At 55.4% G+C, this 17,854-nt stretch overlaps 1 protein-coding gene across 2 annotated transcripts; it reads right to left on the bottom strand.

The window, feature by feature from the left end:
* Positions 1 to 9,853: 9,853 nt before the first annotated feature.
* Positions 9,854 to 17,766, bottom strand: SNAI3 (snail family transcriptional repressor 3). 2 transcript variants are annotated; one of them, XM_081511985.1, is made up of 4 exons: positions 17,650 to 17,766; positions 14,036 to 14,644; positions 12,360 to 12,572; positions 9,854 to 11,143 (listed from the first exon to the last, which is right to left on the bottom strand). In XM_081511985.1, the coding sequence occupies exons 1-3, from the start codon at positions 17,723 to 17,725 to the stop codon at positions 12,394 to 12,396; spliced, it is 864 nt and encodes a 287-aa protein (XP_081368111.1). In that variant the 5' UTR covers positions 17,726 to 17,766; the 3' UTR covers positions 9,854 to 11,143; positions 12,360 to 12,393. The 2 variants fall into 2 exon arrangements, with proteins under 2 accessions (XP_081368111.1, XP_081368109.1); XM_081511983.1 differs by having other exon boundaries at positions 9,854 to 12,572.
* Positions 17,767 to 17,854: the final 88 nt, after the last annotated feature.

The following is a 17,854-nucleotide window of genomic DNA, read 5'->3' as shown; positions in this document are numbered from 1 at the left end:
TTGTCCAACTGGTCCTCTGTTGGTTGACGGTGAAGTTGTTAACCAGTTTTTGGATACAAGCAGCTTTCCTGCACAAGTGTTGAGTCCTTTTTTAGGATAAATCCCTGGAATTGGAATTGCTGGGGCCTAGCAGGATGTACCTGAAGTAAAGTTGATAGCTCTTGGCAAGTTCCTTCTGGAAGTTCCATTGATCCCAGCCGCCAAAGGAAGGGATCTGGAACCTTCCTCAGCACAGCGGCTCCCCATCCACCTGACCTGTGAAAAATGGTATCTCACTGTTTTCAGTTATGTTTCTGATGGTTGTTACATTTTTCTTGGAATCACTGTTTTGTTTCATGCAGAGCCATTAAAACTTCCTTTGAAGAGCTGTTGGTGCATTTCTCTGGACAGTGGTCGCAGTATATTCTCTGAACTATAGAAGCAAGGTTGCCCATGAATCTCAGTGATTTATACAGTGTGTGGCAGTGATGAAGGGACATCTCGCACATGCATGATGCCATCTGTTTTGCGCCAAGTACTGTGCCAGGTCCCCCACCCTGGGGGACTTCATTTTATTGTTTATAATTTAGGTATTGACTATAGAGTGAAATTTATCACCCCACATTCATAGGTTGAAACCTAACCCCCAGTATCATGGCATTAGAAGGAGGCCTCTGGGAGTGATGAGGTTATGGGGGTGGGGCCCTCATAAAAGATCCCACAGAGCTCCTCACCCTTTCTCCAGGTGAGTGTACCATCATGATCCAAGAAGGGGCTCTCGTCAGACACCAAGTCTGCCAGCACCTTGATCTCATATTTGCAGCTTCCAAACTGTGAGAACTCAAGGGTGGTTGTTTAAGGCCCCAAGTCTGTGGTATGTTTGTTACAGCATCCTGAACAAACTAAGACAAAGTATTATATGTACTTGATTTAAAGAGAGAATTACCAGACACTCTTCTATGCCCACCCCCAGGTTCGGTGGCCACTTTATTTTTTAACTTATTTTGGCTGCACTGGGTCTTCATTGCTGGGCATGGGCTTTCTCTAGTTGCGGCTAGCGGGGGCCACTCTTGGTCGTGGTGTGCAGGCTTCTTATTTTGGTGGCTTCTCTTGTTGCAGAGCACCGGCCTAGTTGCCCAGCGGCGGGATCTTCCCAGACCAGGGATGGAACCCGTGTCTGGATGGAAACTGTGTCCCCTGCACTGGACTACCAGAAGTCCAAAGGCAGCTACTTTTAAATCTGTTATTTTCCTCCAAGTTACTTTTCTTTTTTAATTAATTGACTGTTTTGGCTGCACTGGGTCTTCATTGCTGCATGTGGGCTTTCTCTAGTTGCATCTGGCGAGGGCTGCTCTCTAGTTGTGGTGCATGGGCTTCTCATTGCGGTGGCTTCTCTTGTGAAGCATGGGCCCTAGAGTGCCAGCTCAGTAGTTGTGGCACACGGGCTTAGTTGCCCCGTGGCATGTGGGATCTTCTTGGACCAGCGATTGAACCTGCATCCCCTGCATTGACAGACAGATTCTCAACCACAGGGAAGCCCCTTCCTCCATGTTTCTAAACAGCCTACTTGTTTCCCTCTTTCTTTTTCTCCTTCCTTTATTATCATTTTCGATGGCATCTTTTGATTGTCACCAAGCAGAAATGAGGAATTGTCTTCTATCCCCACCACAATCCATCCTCCCCCATACAGGTAATGTTCTCAGTGTTATGATCATGTGAACCATCCTCACAGTTGAACACATAGGTATAAGTGCCTGACAGTGTGCATTTGTGTAGTGGGGAACCTTGAACAAACAAGCCCCCTGAAAGAGGGCTGGGCATAGACCCCAAGCTGACACCATCAGCTCCCGCTCTTCTGAACAGTCAGCCTTCAAGCATGTAGAAGATAAACTCATCACAGGGCCTCTATTTCTGGGGCTTTTTGTTAACTAGATGTGGGTTAATGCCTGTTCTGCCATGGTGGGAGTGATAAATCAAAGGACAGAAGCTTTTACACATAGTCACGTGTTCTGATTTGCTCCCTTAAAATGTGTTTCATGGAGATGTGATAGGTGCCTTGACACCTCAGGGAGTCAGCCTGAAGTGTCAAGGCTGCAGGACAAGAGTGGAGCCTGGAGGATTTCTCACAGACCTCCTCAGACTTCCTGTCTTATTTCAAAGCATTTTTTTTAATGTAAAATATGTAACATAAAATTTACCTTCTTAACCTTTTCCTTTAAAAAAAATTTGGCTATGCTGGGTCTTAGTTGCCACATGTGGGATCTAGTTCCCTGACCAAGGATTGAACCCAAGTCCCCTGCCTTGGGAGCACAGAGTCTTACCCCTGGGCCCACCAGGGAAGTCCTTAACCATTTTCAAGTGTGCAGCTCAGTGGCAGTAAATGCAGTGACATCGTCGTGCAGTCATCCCCAGATCCGTCTCCAGAACTTTCTCCTCTTCCCAAACTGAAACTCTAGGCTCAGTAAACACTGAGTGTGGATCTCCTCCTCCAGCCCCTGGCAGCTACTCTTCTACTCTCTGTGTCTGAATTTGTCTGCACCAGGGACCCATGTAAGTGGAATCCTTTGTCTGGCTTATTTCACTGAGCATAATGTCCTCAAGGTTCATCCATGTTGTAGCAGGTGCCAGAATTTCCCTGCTTTTTAAGGCTGAGTAATATTCCATTGTATGGATGGACCACACATTGCTTATCCATTCATCTGTTGGTATTTGTGTTGCTTCCACCCCTTGGCTGTTGGCGAGTAACGCTGCTGTGAATGTGGGTGCCCACTGTCTCTTATTACAGTTCCTGCTTTTGGTTCTTTGGGGTACACACCCAGAGGTAGAGTTTCTGGGTCATGCGGTAGTTCTGTGTTTAATATTCTGAGGAACCTCCAGTCTTTTTCCACGCTGCTGCACCATGTTACCTCCCCACCAACGTCCCCAGCTTCCATTTCCTGTGTCCTCACTGACCCTTGTTCTTTCCTTTCCTTCCTTTTTTGTGCAGCCTCCCTAATGGCCGTGAGGTGTGAAGTCATGTCTCCTTGTGGTTTTGATGTGCATTCCCAGATTTCCTTTCATTTGCAGTGATTTCTCAGTGTTGCTGAGAGAGCACGTGGTATGGCGTTGCTCAAACATTGGTGTGAGTACCAGTCACCCAGGGAGCGTGTTGAAATGCCAATTCTGAGTCAGGAGGTCTAGAAGACTGCCTGTGTAGCCAGTGTCCCAGGTGTTGAGGGCAGAAGCTTGCTGGTCGAGGGCCACACCATGAGTAACAGAGAGCCCAGGACACACAGGGGATCTGCAGTTAGACCAACCCCGTGTGTGCGTAACTTTCCAAGCCACAGAGAAGTGTTCCCTATAGCAGAGCAATGCTCCCTCCAGGGACTTAATGGACAGGAGGTGACTTGAAAAGATGACTTGTGTTTGTATGTAGAGTTTTCTTTATTGCCCTTTCATTTCAATTCAGTCCACCCTGGAGACCCTCAGCAGCGAGGTTTTTCTTTGGAATTTGGGGGTGAAACACCACAGTGAGAGACAGAAAGAGAGGGAGTCTTCTCTCCTGGGAGATTACTGTGGGGGCGGGGCTAATCTGACATAGAAGAGGTGACGTTGCAGAGGTGCAGGTAGACTCCACCTTGGGGTAACACAGGTGATGCCCACAGCGTGGGCTGGGGTGAGTGTGTGTAAGAGGAGTCGGCAGTGGGAGCTGAGATGGCCAGGGCACCGAGGAGTGACGCAAGTAGGGCAGTGTGCCAGCAGAAGGTGGGAGGGATGTTCTGGCGGCAGAGGCAGCGGGGAGCGGACTGAACAGGAGTGGGCCATCCCTCCAGGAGGAAGTCTATCTCTTCCTCAGGCCAAGCTGGGAGCCAGCAGGTGGCCAAACCCTCCTGTGCAGTGGTTGGGAGCACCTGTTCAGAGTGAGAAGGGCCCAGTGCCCCAGACTTCACTTCCCACCTCATTTCTTGTTGTCCTTTTCATTGTCTCCTGAACTCCTCAGGACTTAGTATCTTGGCCCTGGAGATTAAGGCCTTGAACTTGGTGATCTCTAAAAACCCAGGGCTTGTACTCTGCACCCACACAGCAAGCAGGTCTCCATGGGTTGTGACAGAGACACGGAGGCATGACACTCATAGAATATTTTCTGGCCACAAAATCTTTTGATTGTTTGGTACTTTTTTTAAACAGAATTTTAAAAAATTTCCATTGTAACCATTTTTAAGTGTACAGTTCAGAGGCTTTAGGAGCACTCACGTTGTGGTGTGGCCATCACTTCCATCTGCCTCCAGAACTCCTTCACCTTCTCAAGCTGAGACTCTCTTCCCACTAAACCCCTCCCTCTCCCAACCCTTCCCTCCCCAGCTCCCCACAGCCGCCATCTACTTGCTGTCTCTATGACTGTGACTCCTTTAGGTCCCTGTATCAGTGGAATCATACAGCACATGCTTTTTTGTGTCTGGTTTATGTCACTGAGCATCATGTCCTCAGGGGACACCCCCATGTGGTGTGTGTCATGATTTCCTCCCTTTTTATTGCTTTGTATGGATGGACCATGCTTTATTCATCCACCTGCTGACCACTGTGAATAATGCTGCTTTGTTTTCTGCTTTTTTTGAACACAACCGTCCTCAGCTCATGAGCTGTCCAGACGTAGGTGGGAAGGGCTGGGTTTGGCCTCTGGGCCATGGCTCACTGACCCTGCTCGCAAACATAATCGTCCCCGATCACGTTCTGTGCTCAGCTTTGGGTCTTTCTGTGAGTCCCTGGGGACATTCCCATCCAGAGGAAAGGCTCTGGGTGGAGTGGCCCAGAGCTGAGGGCTGGCCACATCTGCGGGGAGCCTCCGCTGTGCATGTGGTGCCGCAGGCCGCTTCCCTGCGTCCCCTTTAGCCCCACGCCCACTGTGAGCAGCCCACAGTCACCTGCCTCAGGATCTGTTCAAGCTCTTCTATGGACCCATCACCCTCTTTAATTACAAGATGTTCCTGTGAATTAGGACTTCCCTGTAGCTCAAATGGTAAAGAATCTGCCTGCGATGCAGGAAACCAGGGTTGGATCCCTGGGTCAGGAAGATCCTCTGGAGGAGAGAATGGCAATGCACTCCAGTGTTCTTGCCTGGAGAATTCCATGGACAGAGAAGCCTGGTGGGCTACAGTTCGTGGGGCTGAAAAGAGTCGGATATGACTGAGCAACACACACACACACACACACACACACACCCCACACCCCACTCTGACCTCCCTCTCCTCTTTTTCCTCTGCCTCTCTGTCTTGTTTCCCAAACTCTGGTCAGCTCTGAGTGGCTTCCTTCTGGCCTGTCTCCCTCTGCAAGCCCTTCCTCCTCCCCCTAGACAGGCACGAGGGCACCCCCTTCCCATATGGCTTCCAGAGCTCCCCTCCCTGCACATCCTCCTGGCCCCTTCTGACCATCTCACCCCACAGCATGGCCCCGACTTAAAAACAGTATCTCCCATTCTGATCTAGTGCTTTATTTCTGATTTCCAAGTAGAAGGAAATTCAAAATTGCTTACTGAGCAGCAGTGTGGTTCAGGAGCCAGGACCCTGGAGCCGGAAATCCCAGCTCTGCCACGGGCACCCTGTGTGACTCCGGGCAAGTTGCTTCAGGCTGTCTGTGCAACCTCCCTCAGAGGGGACAAAAACACGAGAGAGGTCATGTCAGTACCGCGCCACGGCCATCTGCAGTAACTGCTGGCCACGCTTCGTCCCCAAAGGAGCTCTCAGGTAAGTGCAGTTGCCCTTCAGAGAAACTGTTCATTTGGTTAAATCAGGAGTAAGTTACACAGAGTCCATCGCTTCCAGCTTTCCTAAGCGAGAGCTCCAGACATGGCATCACATACTGTATGCATGAGGCGGGGAGGCCTAGCCAGCCGGGACAGGCGGCTGGCATGTGCCCACGCTCCTGCCTCCCCGCCCGAGCCACTGACTGTGGAAACTATTTCCCTCATCAAGGGACACGTGCCCCTGGTTCACCTGCTTTCAGATGCCCGCACGTGTGGTCCAGCACCCCAGCCACCCCTGTAAATAGATCTGGGGCTTGATTCCTCTGGCCTGGATAACCCAGGAGACTGCTTTGCAGGCCTCCTGGTGATGATGGTTCTTCCATTTGTGCTAAAGAGAGCAGACTCCTCTCCAAGGCTGGGAAAAGCCCCGATAGCTGGATTAAAAGGGGAGGAGAGGCTGGTTACATCCAGGTCGCCCTGTTCCCTGTTGATTCCCTCCTTCTCTTGATGGTTGTCAGGTGTCTGTCCAGGATCTGGTAGAGGTCAGGCATGGATACGCAGGCTGCCACCGCGCAGTGGAGGTCGTGGGGGAAAGTGGCTTCACATGTGCTGCCGAGGATGACGGGCCTTAACTCAAATTTGTAGAACAGACAGCTTGTCTGAGGCTGCAGGACAGACAGACAAGCCCGTCTGAAGTTGGAGCAGTGCTGGTTGAGCAGGTGGTGGAGCTGCACTGGCATGCAGGGTGGAGGCTGGATGGAAGATGGACCTGGGGGCTGGGAAGATTCTTCCGCTGTCAGCCTGCGAAATTGTGAGAATGTGGACTATGGTGAAGGCTGTGAGGGTCGAGGTGAAGATGCTGGTCTGAGAAAGGCTTGGGAGGTGGAACTGGCTGACTGTGGGGTCAGGAAGGTGAATATGGGGCACATGTGAGGAAGTCACCTGGCCTCAGAGTTGTTCCCAGAGTCAGTGGATAAAGCAGAAAGCATCTAGGCAGAATCACCCCCACGTGACCAGCCAGTGTCTCCCGTGGAGCGATGGGCCCACTGCCCAGCTCCTCCTGGGGCTTCCCACCTGCCTCTCCAGCCCGAGGGCTCACATTCATACACCAGGGTCACATGAGGGACAGGGGTTCCCATGCTGTGTGTCTCAGGGACCCTCACACCCTCACAGATGATTGAGGACCCCAAAGAGCGAGTGTGTGTGTGGGGGCTCCTGTTTATTTTTACCTGTTTCAGAAGTTAAATGTGCTAAGTTTCTTAAAGATTTTATTAAGTTTATTAAACATAATCACAATAAACCCATCACACCTTAACATTTTGTGAACAGTAGCTATTTTTCTGAGACAAAGCTGTAATGAGGAGAGTGGTGGTGTTTGGCATTTTTGCACGTCTCCGCATTTGGCTCCATGAACATCCTCCTTGTGACACTGCCTGATGGGTGGGCTGCGCTGTAACTGCTTTTGGACAACACGGCTGTTGTTGGAAAGGACCAGATCTCCTCCATGTGCGCTCTGATCCTGGTGCTGGGCAGCAAGCTTCCTGTGCTCTGCTGGTCTGTCTGGTGCTTTGTCTTTGGTCCAGGCAGGGCTTTGTGACATCTGCATTGGTTGTTTGGAAAATACTGCTTCACTGACTAAGCAGAGTTTCCAGATGCTGACGAGTTTCATTTTATAGTATCAAAAATTCTCATCCAAAAAGTCTTTAAACTTGGGAAACTGCCAAGCTTTTAGGGAAGACAGACGTTTCCAAAATTGCCATTTTTTTCTCGAAAGCACAAATACTGTCACTGGCAAGTGTAGTTCTTCACTCAGAAGCTCAGAGGGACCAGGACTCGGGGACAGAGGATGTCCTGAAGCTGATGTGCTTTGTGTGGATGGGTGGTGGTGAACTGTGGTGCCCTGGTGTGTGTGGAGCCTCTGGCAGTGTTGTGCCCCAGCTTCTGTATTGTCCACAGGTATGGTGACCATAACCAGCCTCCCCCAGCACAGCCCCTGGTCTGCTGACCACCTGAAGAACTGCTGGTGTAGGAGTGTGGGTTAGGTTCTGCAAGAGAAGGAGGGAGATGACCCCTGAGGTGACTGAAGCTGAGCAGCCGGCTGGCCGTGCCTCCCTGATGCCCAGCAGGGTCACCCGAATGTCCTCAGTCTCAGGCCCTTTCTGACCGGTCCCAAGCAGCTACATCTCAGAGGCTGCTCTGCAGCACTCACAGAAGAGCCCCTGGGCTCCATGACCCGCCTTCCTGCAGCCTCCCATTTCTGAAGTGCAGGTGTGGCTGTGTCCCGGGCCCCAGGCCTGTTCCCAGGGAGAGGACAGGTGGCAGGTGTTTGAGCTGTGAGCAAGAATTGAAGTGATTCTGCATCTTCCTGAGCACTAGTTCCAGGCCATTCTTATGGGGGACAAAAGAGCAGCCCTGAGGGGCAGAAGTGTGGCAGGGGTCAGCCTGAGGGGAGCAGGCTGTGAAACCCAGTCGGGGGCTCTGACTGACCCACGGGAGCACTGTTGTCTATTCCACATGATACCCAAGGATGAACCTTGGTGGGAGCCCCCTCCACTCTCACCCTCTGCCCTCCTGCCCTCCAGCTCTGCCCAGCGCTCTGCGGGCACCTGGGGATGGATGCCCTGGGCAGCTGCCAGACCACCTTTCCAGTAGCTCAGTGGGCCAGGCGGAGGCAGCTGGGAGGAAAGGTGCACTGGAGCTTTCCAGTGGTCAAGAATGGACATAGCATCTGGGAGAGGTTAAGGGTGGAGGGTCTCCCTAGAGTGAGCAGTTGTGTTGTATTTGTGGCGTCTCGTGTCTCCTTGGCTGCCATGTCTCCCTGGCCCCTCCTGAGTTCTGCAGCAGAGGCTCACCCACTTACTTCTCCTCAGAAGCAGACACCGAGGCATCGCAGTGGAGCGAAGCCCAGCAGAGCCGCGAGGCTGGAGCCAGCACTGGCTCACTGCTCACCTGGGGAGGACTCTGCATTTGCCAGCAGAGGCCCGCAGACCCCCAACTCGGGGAGGGGCTGCCGCCCGCCGTGCCCAGGCCCCAGCCTCTCCCTAGCACCTCTCAAACTTGGCTGCCGCAGTGCTCTCCCTGGAATGCTCCACCATCTGCAAGGTGATGGAGGCTGGAAACTTTTGTTCCACTGAACTTTGCCAGGGAGCTATACTTAGCCATCAAGTGGAGGCCAAGAGTGGGCTCTCTGAGTATAGATAGTAACCAGTGGGCTATTTTCAAACTTCCAGAGAACCCCCAGAATATTCTGGGCCAACCCGATATTTATGGAAGCCTCTGGGCTCCCTAGCGCGTCTGCAGCTTCAGAAGAGAGGTCTCAACAGGGAGTGGGGGGCAGCCAGGCCCCCAGGAGGCTGGGCATCCCTCCCACACCTGTCCTGGGACCTGAGCCATGAGCCGGGTGCGAGCGTCCCAGTCAGAAGGCAGCCCCAGGGGTTTTCTGTCTGCCGCCCCTCACGCGCCTCCTGGGAGCACTTTTCATACAGTGCAGATGCCGCCTGCCCCCCAATTCTCTTGTCCAGAATCCTGTGGATTTCTTAGGCTCCTGCTTTTGCCCAGACTTAGCCCGCCGCCTCCAAAACACTTGCTTCCTATTCCCTCAGGTCCTGGGGCTACTGTCCCCCTGACCCGGTCTCCTGCCCTCGAGAGAGGCACTGACAGCGTGCATGGAGCAATGTGATCAAAAGGCCTTCCATAGGGAGAAAAGAGAAAGTGTGACACATAAACATCTGGGTAGAGAAAAGAAAGCCTGTAGGTGGGGGGCAGGGGACCCAGATAGCAGTGCCCACCTCACATGGGGACAAGTGCGAGTGAGGGTTGGACCCCTTCCTGATCCCCACCCGTGGGTGTTGGGAGTGGGCTCCAGAAACCCGAACGCTAAGTGAGCATCCTGGGTCAGCACTGCTGCTGACAAGACAGAACCACTAGGAACAGCGAGGCGGGAAGCTGTGAGGCCTGAGTGGCCAGCAGGGATGTGGCCCCACGGCAGGGACACGGTGTGCTGACTGCAGCCACCCTCCTTGGAGGGGAATGTCTCCCCCATTCATTCCACTTTGGCTCCCTGGCAGGTGCCCGGGCCTGTCTTCACCCTGCCTGCCAACCCACCCTCCGCCAGCCCAGATATAAATATAAGAGCATTTTCCATGGGCCAGCACAGAAGGGCAAACATGGGACTTTATTTTAGGCTTGTGAAATTCCCTTCCTCCATCCCCAACAGGTGCATCAGCTTCATTTGGATATTGGTGCTCAGAAATAGAACACAATTTACAATATAGCTTCCTTCAGGCATCTGGATGCCATTTTAAAAAAAGCTGTCCAGTGCGGTGGTCGGACACAAACACAAGTGCAGTTGGAGCTCAGCCTTTGCCAGGAACCAGCAGAGGCTCCCGAGTGCTAGGCTGCCCATCCCACCCGGCAGAGGCCCGGGTACTTCAGGAGACGGTGCCGGGTGGGGGTGGGGTGTCCCTGTAGGCCAGAGGCCCCTTCTCACCTGCAGTGGGCCCCCTGACCAGGACAGTGGAGAGGAGGTGGGGTCAGGCACCAGCAAACTCCAGAGGGGGCCATAAGGGTGGGCTCATGCTGCCTTTGGTGAGGTGTTTCTAGTAAATTGGCTGCTGTCTCGACCCTTCATGCCTGAGGGGAACAGGGACCCACCAGGCATCTCTGGGCAAATGTGTGTTGTCATCAGCTGTTACAGGGTGAACGGTGCCCCCCGTTCATATACTGAGGTCCCGACCCCCAGGAACCTCAGAACGCGGCCTCATTTGGAAACCGGGTCTTTGCGGATGTTGTCAAGAGGAGGTCATAGGGTGGGTCCTCACCCAGTCTGAAGGGTGTCCTTATAAAAAGGGGAAATCTGGATACACAGACAGACACACACAAACGGGGAGACGGAGGCAGAGATGGGAGTGATGCTTCCATGAGCCACAGAACATAACAGGAGCCAGCAAAACAGGAGCTAAGAGAGGCCTGGGGCCCCAGAAGGGACCAGCCCGGCCGGCACCTCAGCCTCAGACTTCCAGCCTCCAGGCCTGTGCAGGAGTCATTCTCTGTGGTCTGAGGGCCCTACTTTGTGGGTTTGTAACTGCCGCCCCAGCAAAGGGCACATTTCCTTCAAGGGAAATGTCCGGTTCCTGCCATCTGTCCCTTGAGGGAGGCTGATTCCTGTGAGGGGAGCAGCGGGCCTGGGAATGCAAGTGTGGCTTCCTCCAGGAGGGTCTGTGTTCTGTCAGCAGATACAGTCTGGTTCAGGCTGGAGCAGGGGCTCTCCTGGGTGGTTAGTTTCGTCAGGGTCATCTTTGATCCAAAGAAGCCCAAGGTCCGGTTTCCTCTGGCATGTCCCCAGGTCCCTTCTGATGGCCGTCATCAAACCAGCCACTCCGAGCCTGTTCACCCGCTGATGTGTCCCTTGGTGTCTGTGTGTGCAGAGCCGGGGGCAGTGTGGTCCTGTCACACAGGACACGGGAAGGGGGTCAGCAGGTCCAGTGGCTCAAGGCTGAGAGCGGGGGCCTCTGCCACTTGCCGTGTGACTTCATTCTGGGAGCAGGATCGAAGTGCCTAACTCTGTCCTTGGCCAGGACCAGCCCTCCTGCAGAGAGGAACAGGCACTCCCGCCTGGTGTCAAGGACTCAACCCATCTCCGCCTGACTCAGGCTTCCTTCTTGGTTCCTGAATGCCACCCTCCAGGGTCCGGCACAGACGACTCAGACACGCTGCCAAGAGGCTGGGCCAGCCCAGCAGGTGACCATCTGGGGGTGAGGGAAGGCCACCCATGACAAGGAAATGGGGTCTCAGTGTCTGAGTCAGTTTGGGAAGCTGTGTGTCTGTGTGGGATCAAAGATCGGCTGTTCGCTGGTTTGAGGGTGCTGCAGCCTCAGTAGGGCGCGTGCAGGAAGGAGGATGGACGCTGAGTGACGGGCTCAGGCCGCAGGCAGGGGGCTGCGGTGAAGCTGCGTCAGTGGTGGTCAGTAGAGAGGCTGCAGGCGCAGGATGGCCTGTCCTCTGAGTTAGACTTTGAGGAGATAAACGCCCACCGCAGACAGGCGGCTTCGGCTGCCCTCTCACATCCTCACCCCGTCCCTCGTCTGCACTGTACTGTCCCTGAGTCCTTCCAAGGGAAGGCGCCCTGCTCACCTGGGGCTACTGCCCCGTAAGGACCGCACAGCTCAAGGCCCTTGCCCCTTGGTTTCCCCTGCTCTTACCAGAAGCCCGGATCATCCAGGCACCCTGCAGCTGCAGCAGCCTGTCAGAGCTCAGCCTCCTCCGTGGACCCGGGGGACTGGGTGAGCCTCAGAGGCTGGTGCATCAGGAGTGCGGGCTCTTTCTCGCCCTGAATCCACCTGCCTCGGGGCCTCCCATGCTGCTCCCTCCTCAGGACAGCCTAGTGAGGAGGCAGGGGGATGCGTGTTATGAGTGTGCGGCTGTGCACACGTGACATGAGACAGCTTGGCGCATCCCCAGGCAGGTGGAGGGGAGCCTCGAGGTAGCTCTGCCCGCAGGTGGCCCACAGGGATATGCTCAGCCCAGGTCAAACCGTCAGTCAGGAGCAGAGGGCACCCAGGACAGCCCCGGCCTCGTCAGCCTCACTCGGGGGTCGCCTGTGCTGGCTGAGCTCAGAGGTTCTCGTCTGGATGAGCGTCTTCCCTGGAGAGAAGCCCCTCACCTGGGCCAGACTCCTTGAGGACGCCCCTCCCCTCTCAGGGCGCACAGCAGCTAGCCTCCTCGTGCCGCGCCAGGAGCGCCATGCGGGAGAAGGTCTTGGCGCAGCGCTTACACCGATACTTCTTGGTGTCCGAGTGTGTCTGCAGGTGGGCCCGCAGGTTGGAGCGGTCGGCGAAGGCCCTGCTGCAGTGAGGGCAGGTGTAGGGCTTCTCACCTAGGGGAGCAGAGGGGACACCAGTGAGTGACCCCACTTGCAGCAGTCAGAACACTGAGGAGGGCAGCCCCAGCCTTGTGAGTGAATAACCTGTGCCCCACCCAGAGGCTCGCTCAGCCCTCCACAGGGACTCCAATGCCTTCCTCCCCACCGCCCCCTCCCCCTGGATAACTGACGGTGGGGGGACCTCTCCATGCCTGCCCTCAGCCGAGGGGTCACATGCCCGATAACCTGGGAAAGACCTCAGCAGCTAAAATGCAGACTTTGGCGAGATGATTCTTCTGCTGGAGCTCCCCGGGGCCCCTGTCACCAGCCCTGGACGGGAGAGGTGCTGCGAGCCTTCTGGCAGCTGTACCCGCCCCCCACACCCCCACACACCGTGAAGGTGGCTTTGCACGGGTGGGACCTGGAGCGTGCCCGTGTCCTCCAGGCCACCTCCAATCAGGGCAACCAGGGCTTTGGACAGAGTCCTTCTGTTGGGACCTTCTGTTAGGCCGACCTAACAGGTGTAAAAGGAAGGTCAGTGAGAGTCCTCTGTTCAGCTCTGCCTGTGTAGAGAGTCCTGCAGGCCCCAGAGCATCACGTTTCCACTGCCCGGCCCTTGTGTTCCCAGACCAGGGCGCTGACCCCTGACAGTGTGATGGGGCGCCTGGAGGGACATTCTCAGTGAGTGGTCAGGGAAAACCAGATGGATTTCAAGCCTGAAAAAAAGCTCCTACGAAACCCTCCTTCCTGTCCTTCACTCAGTGCGACTCACAGGGCTGTGATCAAGGGTGAGGGAGGGTCCAGTTATGGAAAGTGTGTGTTTTAAGGCCTGGAGCTGCCTCTCCGTGTCTGTCTCTCATTCACTGAGTGCTTCACAAAGCCCAGGACTCAAGATGAAGAGTCCCCGAGGGCAGGGCAGGGCTGGGCTCTCGCACTCTTTCTGGGCTGTTTAGTTTACAATCGACAGAGTGAAGATGAGGCTCTCTGCCCCACATCCCCCCTCTCATCTGCCACTCTCCTGCAGCACTAAGCGCTCTGCGGCCACCCTCTCACCCAGTGATGGGTTTGCTCCAGAGTAACTCCCAGCCCCCGTCTCTGTCCCTCAGACAGACTGTGTGACCCCCTGGGGTGCTCCCGCCCAAGCCAGGCCTTTCTGGCTCCTCTCCTTTCCTGCTCCTCCAGAATCTGGAAAGGCCGTGGAATGTGAGAAGTCAGGCCCCGCGAACGCCCTGTGCCTCCCAACAGGTGTATGGGTTGTTTCTGGAGACAGGAATGTCCCCAAAAGGATGACTGCGTGTCCTAAACCCGGGTACCTGTGAGTCCGGGGGTGTGGGCCTTTGAGCTGCAGCTTCAGGACACCGGGAAGTAGAAGCACTGTGTGCATCCGTCCTCTTGCTTATGAAACCACTCCTCTCCCCCTCACCTCCCACTTTGAGAGCCCCCCGCCCCCAGCTGGCCCCTTGGGGGCCCACATCTACCTGTGTGGGTCCGGAGGTGGCCCTGCAGCAGCCAGGGCCTGGAGAAGGCCTTGCCACAGACAGCGCAGAGGCAGGGCAGCGTGTGCGTGCGGATGTGCATCTTGAGGGCGCCCAGGCTGCCGTACTCCTTGTCACAGAACTTGCAGGTAAAGCAGCGCTGGGCCTGCAGGTGGCAGTGCAGCTGCTGGTGCCCGGCCAGGGCAGCCGGCGCGTGGAAGGGCTTGTGGCAGGAGAAGCCCCCTGGGGTACATGGGGCCCGCTCGGCCCCCGGCAGGCAGCAGCCCGGAGCCTGGGCCCCGCCTGCGTTCAGGATCGAGGGCCAGCGCGTGGGTAGAGCCAGCAGCGGGGGCAGGTTGAGGTGGTTCACGCTGTCTCTGAGAGGTGCGCTGGCCCGAGGGTCCTCCAGGCTGACTTCCAGGGGACCTGGCCCCGAGGCCCTGCCAGCTTCCTCATTACACAGGAACGTGGGGAAGGGCAGGGAGACGTGGGCAACAACGGAGGTGAAGTCCCAGGGCCGGGGAGGGTCGCCAGATGTGGACGGGGCCGCCTTGTCTGGGAGGACAAAGGGCACCACCAGCCCCCCACAGGACGAACAGGCACCACTGGTATCTAGAAGCAGGGAGGGGAGACAGTGCACGGTAAAGTCTGAGTCCCAGAGCTGAGAGTTCTCCAGCCCGCCTTCCTGGCCCAATCCCACGACCAGGCCTTCGGCAGCCCTGTGCGAAGGAGGTGCTCACCAGACAGAAGTGTGGGCCACTGGGTCAGAGCAGGAATCTCAGTTCCTCTTTAAAAACAAGGACAGAGAAACATCTCACAGGGTCCCAGAGCAGCCCTCAGGGGCCAAGGGAGGCCCCCGGCCCCCTGGGCAGGACAGGCCCTCTCTCTGAGCCCCTACCCTGGCTCAAGGCCAGCTCGGAGCTTCGTCCTGTGGGCTCCCACACAGCATTAATTCACAGCATTTGGCAGCAGGCCAATGTGTGTAAAATAGCTAATTAGCCTCCAGTCACCTCCCAACCCCCCCTTGCCCATCACAACATGGGTGCACACAGGCTCCTGCAGATGCTCCCGGGTCAAAACAGGCTGTTCCAGGTGGTGTCCATTGCCTCCTGGGTCGGCCTGCCCTCAGGCTGTGGGCCAGCATGCCTCATGCTTGACCCAGGGGGCAGAAGCCCCCAGAGTAAACAAGTTAGGCAAATAAGAGTTCAATTCTGCACTTCCCCAAAGATCCAATCTCCAAACAGCTCTCAATCTATTTATTTCATGTGTCTAAATAAATCTCTGGCCCCATTTCTATGTCCACACTATGGCTCTAGGTTGAGAAAGACAGACCATAGAATGGGGAAAATATTTGCAAATCAGATATCTGATAAGGAATTAGAGTCTAGAATATATAGGGAACCCTTGCACTCAACAGTGAAACAACAAATAATCCAATTTTTAAATGGGTAAAGAATCTGAATAGACATTTCTCCAGGGAAGATGTACACACGGCCAATAAGCACTGGAAAAGATGCTCAGTGTCCTTAGCCTGCAGGGAGATGCAGGTTAAAGCCATAGTGAGGTGCCACATCATACCCACTAGGATGGCTAGAATTAAAAACAGGCAATTAGACGTGTTGACAAGGATGCAGAGAAGTGGAAAAGTGAAGGGAGTTTCCCACCTTCCACTCTCTCCTGACTTCACCATTTTCCACTGCAGTTTTCCTAGTTATAACATCAACACACCAGTTTCCTGTCCTTCCAGAAATGGAGGCTGGACAGTGACCAGTTAAGAGATGAAGTCCAAGGAATTTCTGGAGACAGCACTGGGGTGCCCAGAGAGTCTAAGGCCCCCTGTATAGGAAGAAAGTCACCTTAAGCCTCTGAGGCTCAGCCACTACCCAGGCCCCAGATGCCACCAGGGAGCCAAACCCTATCTAGGGGCCAGTGTCGACCCCAGTGGGAGGGCAGGGGAGAGGCAGCCATCTGCTGGGTGCGTGTGACCACATGCTTCTGTTAATACTTTTCTTTTTAATTAATTACTTTGGCTGCACTGGGTCTTAGTTGCGGCACGTGGGATCTAGTTCCCTGACCAGGGATTGAACCCAGGCCCCGTGCATTGGGAGCACAGAGTCTTAGCCACCGGATCACAGAGGAGTACCTCTGCTAATACTTTAAATGTTTCCCCATATGTCCTGGGTTAGCTAGATTTTTTTATTCATCCTGCAGCTCAGACCCTGGGAGAAGAGAATTTTAAGTTCCCTTCTGGCTTCAGGGGTTCCCTGGGGAACTAAAAGGGCACTTATTGAAAAGTGAAGAATGGGAGACCCCAACTCCAGCATCTCAGGTCTATGCTAGGGTAACACCTGACCCAGAAAGAGGGTCACCACGGCCACTTGGCCTCAGGAAGCTGGTGCTACAAGGACGAGGGAGAAGGGTGGGTAGCAGAGCACCGGTGGCCCCGAGGCTGCTCCCTGACTGCCAGTCACTGGGCCTTGGGTGGCTGCGGGGTCTGCACAGATGTAAAGTGGGGTGCCTGTGACACTGGACTCTAGACAATGTTTTTTCAGCCTTTAAAGCCATGACCTATGTGAATTATGTGTTCTGTCATACATGTATATCCAAAAGAAAAGTTTCCTTTACCATCTGCATTGCACTTTGATGATTTCTGTTCTTTTTTATTTTATAAAATTGCTGGTGGTGACTCAACTGGATTTCCAAATGTGAAATTGAGGATCCCAGTCCTAGACGCTGCCCACTGGTGGCAGCACCTGCCCCGCACCCCCCAGCCTGGACTGTCTCCCTGCTGCCAGTCCTGAGCAGGCACTGACTGTGTGCTCTGGTCTCCACAATGTCCCTCCTCCCCACTCTGAGACAGAAGTACCCCAGAGGGTCTTCACTCCAAGAAGCTGTGGAGCTGGGGGCAGCTCTGACCACTCTGGAGAGGCCTTTTCCCTGGGACCTCCACGTGTCCTGACCCTAACGGGAGTGGGGATGAGTGCACAGGCCTGGTTGCTGGACGCCTGTTTCCCCACCTGGGTGAGGACTGTCCTCCCTTAGTCCAGCCTACCCTGGGCAACCTTCTCTAGGGTGAGGGGAGGTGGGAAGGAAGGAGGCCCCTGGGAGGAGTGAGGAGGCCATTGGACGGGGCCCAGCAGACTACTGGGCGGGCTGGGCCTTAGCACCACGGGCCCCTGGGTCACTCTTCCCGTCCTCTCTGCTCACCACCCAAGCCAGGATGCTCTGGGGGCCCTTGGAGAGCAGCCTGGGGTCACGTCGTCTCTCTCCTCAATATCTGTGGGGCTCTCTCAAATATCCTGCCCCAGGAAGATGGCCCTGGGGTCCCCTTTGCTAGGATGAACATGCCAGGCCATAGCGACGAGCCCCAGAGTGACTAGGGGCCTGGAAACGTATCTAAGTGGACAGAAAATCCTCACCCACTCTGCCTGACGCGAGGCAGAGGTCCCTGAAGTGCACAAGGAGCCCTCGGGACACCTTCCTACCTTCAGCCCCGTGGTCCCTCCTCCCACCTGGGACAGGTGTCCCGGCTCCCGGGGCGTGGAGGGGGGCGCCTCTCCCCTCTTTCCCCGTGGGAGTCGAGCCCTGGGCAGGGCAGGGAAGCGCGCAGCCCCTACCTCTCTGCGTCTCCAGCTGCCCGTAGTTGGGGACCCTGTGGCTGGAGTGCGTCTTCACGAGGAAGGAGCGCGGCATGGTGCCCTCGCACGGGTGCCGCTGCGCGTCCGCCGGCGCCCGCGGGCTGCGCGGCCCGCAGGTGCCTGGAGGGTCAGGTTATTAGCATAGCGCGCCGCCTCGGCCAACCAGCGCGCGGCGCGGCCGGGG

The sequence above is a fragment of the Giraffa tippelskirchi genome, chromosome 7, assembly GCF_054371585.1.
Source record: "Giraffa tippelskirchi isolate mGirTip1 chromosome 7, T2T-mGirTip1v1.2.pri, whole genome shotgun sequence".
Classification (NCBI taxonomy): domain Eukaryota; kingdom Metazoa; phylum Chordata; class Mammalia; order Artiodactyla; family Giraffidae; genus Giraffa; species Giraffa tippelskirchi.
The sequence above is the reverse complement of the archived record's forward strand: the minus strand, read 5'-3'. Positions and strand labels throughout refer to the sequence as shown.

Excerpts from the sequence above, each read along its gene's own strand:
- SNAI3 (XM_081511983.1), bottom strand. The coding sequence starts at position 17,725 with ATGCCGCGCTCCTTCCTCGTGAAGACGCACTCCAGCCACAGGGTCCCC. Across the intron at positions 14,645-17,649 it reads GCAGCTGGAGACGCAGAGAG|ATACCAGTGGTGCCTGTTCG; the intron begins GTAGGGGCTGCG and ends CCCTGCTTCTAG. Across the intron at positions 12,573-14,035 it reads CCACCTCCGGACCCACACAG|GTGAGAAGCCCTACACCTGC; the intron begins GTAGATGTGGGC and ends CTGCTCCCCTAG.